The sequence below is a fragment of the Terrapene carolina genome, unplaced genomic scaffold, assembly GCF_002925995.2.
Source record: "Terrapene carolina triunguis isolate 2854851 unplaced genomic scaffold, T_m_triunguis-2.0 Scaffold21, whole genome shotgun sequence".
NCBI classification, from domain to species: Eukaryota; Metazoa; Chordata; order Testudines; family Emydidae; genus Terrapene; species Terrapene triunguis.
The window spans coordinates 5,238,052-5,249,353 of NW_020664372.1; the positions used below are offsets into that span (position 1 = coordinate 5,238,052).

The 11,302-nt window shown below is 38.4% G+C and overlaps 1 protein-coding gene across 1 annotated transcript in view; it reads right to left on the minus strand.

The window, feature by feature from the left end:
* Positions 1-4,598: 4,598 nt before the first annotated feature.
* FBXL3 (F-box and leucine rich repeat protein 3) overlaps positions 4,599-11,302 on the minus strand; it is a 25,771-nt gene continuing 19,067 nt past the window's right edge. Inside the window, exons 3-4 of the mRNA XM_029910664.1 lie at positions 10,943-11,114; positions 4,599-5,962 (exon numbers count right to left, since the gene is read on the minus strand). Coding sequence (XP_029766524.1) covers positions 5,319-5,962; positions 10,943-11,114 — 816 coding nt within the window. The 3' untranslated portion in view covers positions 4,599-5,318. The remainder of the gene's footprint in view (positions 5,963-10,942; positions 11,115-11,302) is intronic.

Consider the following 11,302-nt stretch of genomic DNA (forward strand, 5'->3'; position numbering starts at 1 on the left):
CCAGTCCATTGCCCACTGAGGGTGACAGTTTAAGAAGAAAATACGTATTTAAGGATGAATTTAAAGTGTGTTCCTTGAGCAGTACACTATTACTTTTAAAATCTTGTATTTAAATCAGGTGTGTTACTAGGGGGAGGAACAGTGGACATCTCTCCTCACTTCCATTGCTTACCAGCCTATAGGATCCTCAAGGAGAACAGCTTGACTGGCTCTGCCCGAGCTTAAGGGAGCTTCTAGCAAAGGATGGCTTCCTTCTGTATGGAACTGCCCAGGAAAGGGGAGAGGTTGAGAACCAACAACCAGTTACAGATGACTCCCACATTATCCACCCCTGCCTTTCTTCTCCTTTGATCTTTCAATTTGTCTCCTCTGTTTAGGCCTTAGGGGTGATTAGCACTAATTTCAGCAATATAGGAACATAGTATAACAATACAGTTGTCAGACTAGTGGTCCACCTCATCCAGTCACTTTAAAGGCTAGTCCCAGATGCTTCAGAGACATCCTGCAGCAGGCAGCTATAGGATAACCAGCTTCCTGGAAAACTCATTCTCCCCCTGAGAGGCCTAAAGCATGAGGGTTTAATATCCTTGATAAAACAGTTGCATTTACTGTAACTACTCTGCATATTCCTGTGAGCCACATAAATCCTGATCCTGTGTCCAACAAGCTGTGTTGCATCAATGCAAAACCCTATTGTGGATAAAGGCCAAGATTAAAAAATAATGAGAGCCTAAACATAGGCTTCTAAACAACACACATGATTTTCCTCCCCTGCCCATCAATTAAAAGCCAGCAACATACCTGGCCAAGGAAAGCTTGAAATGTGGGGTATACTCTGCCAGTGAAGATCATAGAATCTCAGGGTTGGAAGGGACCTCAGGAGGTCATCTAGTCCAACCCCCTGCTCAAAGCAGGACCAATCCCCAGACAGATTTTTACTCCAGTTCCCTAAGTGGCCCCCTCAAGGATTGAACTCACAACCCTGGGTTTAGCAGGCCAATGCTCAAACCACTGAGCTATCCCTCCGTTTGTTCTGAGCTGAGGGGTGAAAAGAAGTAGCAGCAGCACAGCTACACCAGTTATTGAACTTAGGCTAGATAAGACCTTACTTCTGTTTAGTGAACTGACTCTTTAGTGAATGCTTTCTTTTGTTTGTAGGCAAACACCAAGAATTCACCAGTTTGAAACTCTACTCTTGCCTCCCTGTCTTTCATTAAGTCTGGTTGGAGCAGGCTAGGCTGGGAACATGAACATTTCCCTTGGAGCAAGGAGGGCCACAGATCCATGATGTTGGGGGGTCTCTGCTTTATGCAGCTTTGGAGGAATATCTGACCGTTCAGTCAGTGGCAGGGCAAAACCTGCCAGCTGAGATGTTTCCACAGCCTAGACACTATCTGACCACTCTATATTGGGTCATGTCTGCACTACAAACTTTGGTTGATACAAGTTACAGTGGTGTACAGCTGCCAAAGTTAGTCTAGAGCTTGTTGGTGTGCATGCTTGGCTGATTGCATCGACACAAGCACTCCTGGTAAGTACATGCCGTGCTGAGCCAAAGTGTGATGCACCATGGGTAGGTAGCCTAGTGTGTCACATGCCACCATTTGGCACAATGCATGGCAATTGCACTCTGGAAGCTTTGAACGCTGGCTTGTTTTACTGAGATATAGTCCAAAATGACCAAAGCTTTGCTTTGCTTCATTAACTAGACCTACTGAAAATACAAAGAGGGCAAGTTTAATGCTGTTAATTCCAGCAAAGTAAATGGAGTTGGTGAATTTAGCTAACATGTCCAAAACCTTCAAGTTACAGATAATAGTGATATGACAATGTAAGAGACATTTTAGTGTTGCTACAAATTGACCTAGATTACTTAATATTCTAGCATTTGAGTATATGCAACTTGTTTGTAAATTAAACAAATGTTTGAAGCATTTAAGTCAACTCCTACAAAAAGTAAACTTGAGGTAGAAGTTTGAAGTAGTCATATACACTTTGAAAGTAGCAGAAAATGACCCTCAATATTGCTAAACCAGATTATAAACATCTTCAATATAAAATCAGTAGCAACATTTCCAGTGGACTTCCTGGGAGACAAGCCCTACTCCCTTTGAGGTATGGTGTTTTTTTGTTTTTAAATGAGTTGATGTTTCAGGTGGGTGTGTTTTTGGGGTAGAAGTGTGGGTAAATATATGAATTTCATACTTATGAGGGAAGACTGTTTTGAAAATGAAAGTTTTAGTGTTTCCTGAAGACAACCAATCAGGGAGCCAGACATGGCTCAGATGTAACTGAGAATGTTTTGTCACCACTTTGACCGTGGGCTGAACATTTTCAGTGGAAGCCCTTGTCTACTTCAAAGTGTTTCCCTTTTTCGACCAACATTGCTTTAAGGTTGATACTATTACAATACTAAAATACTATTAATCATTTTTATACCAATACTGTTTGATTTTGATTGAGATAGGACACTATCTGGAGTGGTTTATGTATGCATTGTTTTATCCACCTTCATTTAAACAAAACAAAAACACCCCCCCCCCATTTCACTCTTCTCTTTATAATTGCATAGGATGAAAAATTAACTCAGCTTGGGGGCAATTCACTTTTAATTATACTTTTGGAGCCTCCCTCTGCTTCTGGGGTGGGCAAACTTTTTGGCCCGAGGGCCACAGTGGCGTTGCAAAACTATATGGAGGGCCGGGTAAGGAAGGCTGTGCCTCCTCAAGCAGCCTGGCCCCCCAACCCCTCCCACTTCAGAACCCCCTACCCATCCAACCCCCCCTGCTCCCAGTCCCCTGACTGCTGACCCCTATCCACACCTCTGCCCCTTGATAGCCCCCCCCAACTCCCAGGACTCCCACGCTTATCCAACCCCCCCATCCCCTGACTGCCCCATCTAACCACCCCCTGCTCCCTGATTGCCCCCACCCCATATCCAACCACCCCGGTCCCCTTACCATGCCGCTCAGAGCAGTATATCTGGCAGCCGCGCCATGCGGCCGGAGCCAGCCATGCTGCCAGGCAGGAGCGCACAACCGCGCTGTCCGCGCAGCAGCAAAGCTGCAGGGGAGGGGATGGGGCCAGCCTCCCCGTCCGGGAGCTCAAGGGCCGGGCAGGACGGTCTCACCTGCCGGATGTGGCCCACGGGCTGTAGTTTGTCCACCTCTGCTCTACTTGCATCTTTTCTCCTCAGGATCCAATAATCAAGAGCATGTATGAAGCAGAATGATGAAGCTCAAATGGATAAATTCCTAGTGATGAGGCAACACTTTGAGGTGACTGGGGAGTAAGTTAATTGTTTACTTTCCACACACAGGTATTCTCAGCCAATGCAGTAAGTAGTGGCCAATACCGCTTACCCTAGTCATACAATACCAGCGGGATTTGGCCCTACTCCTGCATCGCTCACCTCTCCAAACATGGCTTTAGTCACATTACTGGAAGAGATTCTGTCACATGCATGCTTGAAGTAATCACTAGTAACAATTATTCTCTAGAAAATCTTGTAATGGCATTCTAGGATCACCGTTCAGACTGTGACCATGTGAAGTACCAGTGTCAAAGACCATTTACACAAATGAAGGCAAAAAAAAAATCAAGTATTAAAAACACCAAACTTAACATGGTTCTTTTACAAAGACTAAAGTATATTGACACAGTTGTACAAATAAAAGCAATTTCAGTGCTATATTTTAACAAATTCTAATACAAAAAATTGCCTACTCAATAGAATGATTCTTAATCACAAGCCTCTACAGAAACATATAGCTTTACTGTTAAGATGTCAGTCCACTGAGTAATGCTTGCTCAAAAACATAAAGTTAAATATGCCCAAATTATAAATTTCAGTTTATCCTCAAACTATACATTTGGAGCAAAATGAACATTAGAAATAAACAAAATCTACTTAATTTATTACAAGAACTAACTGTACAAGCCAAAAATGGAAAGCATGCCACCAGCGAAGTTCACTGTAGGCTAACATTTTCTTTGATCAAAACAATTTATAAGTTGTACTTTTGTGAAATTGTACATCTAATTTCTGCATATTGCTCTATTTCACACAGGTATGATGCTCTGAGTTTTAAATATGAAATGATCTGAAACTAGTTGAAATAAAGGAATACAAAAAATGGATAGCTATCAAACATTCACTTCATATATGAACATTTCTGAAGCTAGATTGACAGAATAGCAATTTATATAGTTTAGGCAACTTAGTTACAAAGCCATTTTTCTCTTAAATTTGCAAGCAGTTAATGGGTCTTCCATGATGTTTTTTTTGGTCAAATGGCTCCTTAGACTCCTTTTAAAATGTTCAGTGTTCACTCCGCTCTATTTTCTTTACTTAAACAGCCATTATTACATTCAACATTTCTCTGCACGTTTTTAGCTTCCTCTTATCTAGAAATTTATGCAGTACTCCAGCTAATCAAATGCTGTAAGACTGGTTTTAACTTTTGAGAAAAGCCCATCAATTCCAACCAGTGTCAAAATATAGTATATCTACAATTTCTTCCAGAATGCTTCAGCTTTCTGAGCTATAATTAATATTTTAAAACAAGTTTAGAAATGGCTCTGAAGACCCTAGAAATGGCTCTGAAGACCCTAGAAATGTCAAGTTTACAGTAGAAAAATGGAGAAAAAAGCTTTTGGTAACCCTCATCTATAAAATACATTGTGTGCAAATTACTAATCAGAAATTAAACAAGTAGCTAATTTAATATTTTTAAAGTGTCTAAACAAGACTTCTGTTGTCTTGCCTCTTAATTTACTACTATGTAATGTATGAGTTTCATAGCCTACTAAATGCTCCATGTAATCTTAAAATTCTGTAGTTCAGGCAGTTCATGTCATTTAAACACTAGGTAACTGCTATAGTCTGCAGTAAAAACATTCCATCTTACCTCCCTTTGTAAGTCAATACAAATCAGTCTGTTCACTATTAATATCTATATCAAAGTAACAGATAAAATATTGTAATTCGGAGCTAATATTTTGCAACCACAACTTTTAAATATGTCAGGGTTTTCAAATTTTATTATTTACATAACTTTAGGGTCCTTGTCAATGGCAAAGTGAGAAAACCTAAAACAGACTAATTTTATTAGAATGAAAGTGGTTTCTGGAATATCCAGATTTAAGCATAGAAAATGTGGATTTCAGAAATTAGTGCTAAACATGGCATCAATTTTCTAATCAAAGCAGTGACATTACAATAAAAATTATAATATTAAATAAGCTTGTGATAAGTTGCAATATGGTATTCTCAAATGTAAGGTGCTATTTCACATGCCCTGAAGTCTTTAAGGACTTTACCATGTGGGCATCATGTCTGGGAACCAGACTCTACCAAGATGCTTTGACACTTCCCAATGAATCTGCTCCAAGCTGTACTTCTGATCAGGAATCAAGACTTCTTCCATTATAGACAGCTGAGAGAGGCGGCCACCACACATCTTCACAAACTCAACAAAGGCACTGCACGAGACTTCACACTCCCCTAGGCCAATAGCTGACAGATTCTTACAGCGTTCTGCAATACGAATAAGTTCTTCATCTAGTGGCCGTAATCCATTGGCGCACACAACCAGTTCAACTAATCGAGGACATGACATTCCAACACGACCAAGTACATCTTTGCTTACTGACCTCCCAAAGTAAAGGTGGGTGACAGGGGTTTCATAACGGAAGAATGGGTCAAATTCCTCTTCGTATAAGAAAAAGTACATGACTAAGTTTACTTTGGGAGAATGCTTGATGAAAGCATCCCAGCTGCTCTTCTGAATTGTGTGGAAGTGAGTCTGTCCAGGATTCTCACTGACTACATCAATGCGCAGATGTTCTAATCTGACATGTTTCTCAGAAGACAAAGCAAGCAGAAGCTCATCACTCAAGAGATGGTAGTTCAGTGCCAACTCACGTAAACCATGACAATGGTCAGCCACACAAAGGATACCTTGAAAAGAACATCAAAGTGTTAATATGTATTCATGGAAAATGTCTTATAAATCAAAGCGAGTTTTCTTGAATTTAACCTCAAACAAAAATTTGCTTTTGCATGTCTAACAGAAGCAGGAGTTCTGAAGTGCAAAATCCAGAGTAACCTAGAATATCTATATTATGAGTTACAGACACTGAAATAAAATTATCTTAGATAGGATGCTGATAAGCATCCTTGTGTGTAATTCATTAATCTCAAACTCCAGCCATAAAACCTTTTCATGATTGTACTATAATGTATTCTCTGTACATATACAGTAAGGCATATATGCACTAATGACTGAACATTTGTTTTCTTTTACACTTGCAAATCATTCTTTACTACACCAAATTGTGTGTTTTGTTGTAGCATGCAATTTCAGTGTGTCTAATGCATTCATATTATGCACTGATGTTTGCTCTATGCAGTGTCAAAAGTTCAAGAAAAGAGGTACAGTAAGTCTGAACAGATGGATTATCAAGAATAAAATGATGTCCACAGCTGCATAACATGTGCTCTGAAATCTCAAGCAGTAATACATTTCTACATGGAATTTGACTTTGTCCTGCCAAATTGCTGTATGTTGTGGGAAGGAGGGTGGAGGAAGCACTGAGGTCAATGTACTCACCCCTAATGCCCTCAGTGGAGGTGGGGGGGAAAAGAAAGAATCTTTCCAGGCAGACAGATGTTAACCAGGAAAGAATTTTAAAGACATCAACATGACAGTAGAAAACAATTCTCCCTATTAGTTTACACAGTTGTCAGCCAGGTAACGGTAGCTTGTTGGCTGAAGAGTCTCGCCTTTCACCTCCAGCAATCACCGAGTGTTTTGGGATAGTTTCCAAAACAAAAACAATGGAAATATGGAGCTCACAACCAGCTTTAGAAAGACAATTAGGAGGCATGAAGTCTGCTTTCTGCAGGATTTGGGGTTAGAGTATCCAGTTCCTAGTGAAGAGCTAGGTTGTTAGGTGATTTTTTTTTTTTTTCCTCAGTGTAAGACACCTGTTTCACACTCGGTCCACTTAGGACATTACTACAGCCCTTCCAAGCCTGAATTGCTGTAGCAGTGTAGAAAGTAGGGAACTGAAAATTGAAGCCAGCTACTTCCAGAGTGGCTGTTTTACTGTGATTTTTTTTTTTGGTGGGGGGCGCCCTGTGGAGTTCTCACTTCTTCCTATAAAGCAGCAGCTTTGCCTAGTGGTTAAGTAGCATGCAGACAGTGCCAATAAAAAACATCTTCATCACCACCCCATGATATATGAGGTATTCCCTATACTTTGTATTTGCAGTCCCATTCTATGGTAAATTTAAACTACTACAGTTGGTAAGGGTCTTTTTTTTTTTTTTTTTTTTTTTTTAAATTCCCACTATATACAGCCTTCTGAGTTTTGCATGCCGCAGAATGCAGCCTAAAGTTTAGGCTGGGTATGGTCCAGTTTTGTTTACTTACAGGAAACAAACACTTGATTCAGAATTGAAAATTTTAGCTGAAAAATTAAGCTACAAATTTGCAATAATTGGAAAAAAATCTGTCAAACCTCTAAAGAATTTTCACTTAAGCTCTACTTACTCAAAACATTGGTCCTAAAAATGTAATGATTTCTTCAACAAAACTACAACCTCAGGATCAGAAACATTAAATGTAAAACAGTTTTCATTGTATCAATAATATTCTCCAATCTGTCTCTTTAATGCTGCATTTAGTGTATACCAGTTACATTCATTTCAATATCTTACGATTTAATTCTTTCTGTTGCATAACTAAAGTGTCTTTTCTATTTAATTTCCTGTACAAATAATGCAAATATGAACATTGTCTTTATTCTCAAAATCAATTTTAAGATTAAACTTGAGTGAAATTCTTCAGCTTCCTAAAGACTGGAGTACAAAGTAAAGAAACCCAAAAGCTTAAATACTGAATTCCAGAATATTATGCAATTTACACACTGAAATAGAGGTGTCAGAGATGTCCTCTTCCCCAGTAACCCTGTGGAAAAACTGAAGTGATACATACAGAGATACTGCAAGACTTGGGAGTAAGAATTGTTCATGGTAACATTACAAGTGTTCATGTTTTTGTTACAAAGGAAAATGTTTCCTAAAACAGCACTCAGTGAAATGTAATCCTTTCTGAAGTATTATTTTTGAAAGGAAAATATGAAAATCATAATAAAAACCTCTAGGTGACTGGTAACTATAATGGTCAGATGACTCACTGTAATTCAAACAATATAAACTGCAGAACTCAACCGAAGAGCTGTGACTGGTGCCTCCATAATAAAATCAGAGAGGAAGGAATGTCCAGGGGCTAGAGCACTAGCCTGCAACGTAGGAGATCCCTACTCCGCCACAAACATCCTGTGTGACTCTAGGCACGTCACTTAGGATTGAATGCTCAAAAGGAATTAGGCACTGTGAATTCAAGTTTTTTCAAGTTTCAATCTGGTAAGTGGAACACTTCCATGCAAAAAAACAAAACAAACAATAAGCCTGAGTACTCAAAGTTTTCTTATTTTCTTCCACATATTCTTGCTTCTATTGTAGTTTCCCTGCTTTGGAGCTCAAACATAACATGAAGCCAACTGTCTACATGCTAACTCATTTCCAGTCTGTTCCACTCTGTTTTCTCTAGCCAGCCACACCAGACTTCAGCTATGGCTCTCAGCTGAGTTCTTTTCCCACTTGCTTAGCACAGTCCATTGTTTTGTCACTATTTCATTTTGCTCCATTCTACCATCTCACAAAAAGGGCAACAGTAGTTTTCTCTATTTCTTAAAAAGGAAATGCCATTTTCCACCTAAAATCTTTAAATTTAAACCAGGCCATTATAATATAAATTGACACAAGATGATTTTCTATGTTCATGAAAGCAAAGTATTGTCAAATACCAACTATTACAAACTTAAGCAGTGCTTAAGCAGTAAACTGGGGGGAGGGAAGGGAAGAAAAACTGAGTTATTTTAGTTCTAGGATAGTGTACAAGTCAATGTCTTGTTGAAAGTAATTGTGATTAAATTTTTTTAAAGATACCAGCACTCCTCTTAGCATTCCACAGATTTCTGCATGTTAAAACAATATATACCCTTATCTGTGAAAAGCTACACATCCAAATACCACCAAGTAAATTTATTAGCGTGTGAGTTCTCATCATTCTTACATCTTTACTCAGCATTGTGCTGCTAAATTTTATATGTAATTATTAAAATTACTGTTTCATTCAGGTTTTTACATTATATGTATCACCCTGGTGTTCAACTATCTTCCAAAGATAAATTAAAGAAAATGAATAGCATCTCATGTTTGGTTCCTGCGATTTGGAAAAATGTATGTGTCATTTTTAAGCTGATGTGCTGTTATTTGTGAAAGCAAGCTCAAATCATGCATTGCTTTTGGAACAGAAAATAGTGAAATGTAAGGTAGTTCTTAAGTTCTACGGTCTTGAACCAGCTTGAGAATGCTCTGTCTACTGCACAAACTAGCTTCACCCTTGCCACAGACCCTTTCATTGTGTTAGAGAAGTAGAACTGTCAGTGACAGAAGATGTGTTGTACAGCTCAGGTCCTTCACCCCTTTGATGTTGTGTTGTCTATTTTCTTGTTTTCAATTCAAGTAAAGGATAAAATTGCTCTTTCAGAACAAGGAAAATCAGCCACTCCATTATCCATGGCACGCCATAATTCAAGTCATAGTCATAATGAACTGCTCTGGAAAAACTTACATTCTGAAATACCGGAGAATGTATTCTACTTCCAGTGAAGCACAAGAGAGTTGTCAACCCATTTTAAAAGTCATCAAATTGGATTCAGCCTTTTAAAAGGATTCCTCTACCTCCACCCCACCCATCCTCCTCCAGGGTGGACTGATTTAAATCAACAAGTAGAAAACTGATTTAAAATCACTGGGTTTTAATTTTGTTGTGTATTTATACTTGTTATTTTCCTAAAGAAAAGTTTATTCTCATTAGTTGGTAGCCATTAAAACATGTTGATTTGCAACTATATAAAACTTTACAATGAATTTGGTTCTTTTGATTATCAGGAGGATCACTATAGCTATGCACATTTATTTCAGCAATTATATAGCATATATAGATTCTTAATTTTTACTTTGTTAGAAAATGGTGAATGATGCTCTTATTTACTAGATTAGCTTTTTATTTGTATCATGCTCTATTTGGATGGAAATTGGAATTTATTTAAAAAATACTTTAGAACAACATTTTAAATTTGTATTGGTTAAATGAAACTGCCTTTATGTGATGGAAACACAAATAAAGTTAAATGCAAAATATTTTTGATAAAAACTGATTTATTAAACAAAGGATGCATCATCTGTAGTTAATGAACTAAACTGATTGTTTCTGGTCACCATGTCTTTTAAGATTTTAGAATTAGTCGATCTCATTCGCTCACACCTTGTTTTTATTCTTAGACTGGAAAAGGAAAACAATTCTGGTTTTTTCAACTCCGAATAGGGTTTTTAAACTTTGAATGAACTAATCATTGAACTGAACAAACAAAATATTTATTCTGCACTTGCAGAAGAGGATACCGCTGTCAAAAGCTGGTTTAGCACTTCAACACACTCTGGTTTTAGGTGCTTAGCCAGTTTAACTTTCTTTAAAGCTGTAGCAGTAAACAGATACTGCTTATGTTTAAAAAAATTTAAAATAAATTTTCATCTGTCCTCCCCCCCTCCAAAAAATTTTTTTTGTCGATGATGGTCAAATACTATGTTTCAGTACTAGTCAAAATAATTCTAGGCATACAGTTTTAATATTCTTATGAAACAAAAAGACAGTGGAACAAGTATTAAAATGTCAGAGGCTGTAAATACTAGCCCAAACCCCCAATTTTTCAGAAGCTTGCTGGAAAGTTCACACTGTGTAACCAAAAAAAACCCCACAACAAACACACCCACCACACATTTTTAAACACACACAGGGTAGCTCACCTGCAGGAGAAACATGAGGACAACTGCTCATTTTTAACAGCTTGAGTGTATCACTGTTGTTAGCCACTAGTACTTTGAGGGATGGATCATCTACTGGCGTATCATCTATTTTAAGCGAAGAGAGGGATTTGGAGTTTACAAACACCACTGTCAGTGCAGAGATAAAATGCGACTGCAGAAAGGAGAAAAACAGTAACAGTGAAACAGGGATGTGAAATATTCCAAATAGATTTTCAAAACCAACGTTTCCTTACATCTTCACATATAGATAGTCTACGCCAGGGATCGGCAACCTTTGGCATGTGGCTCGCCAGGGTAAGTCCCCTGGCAGGCCGGGCTGGTTTGTTTACCTGCTGCGTC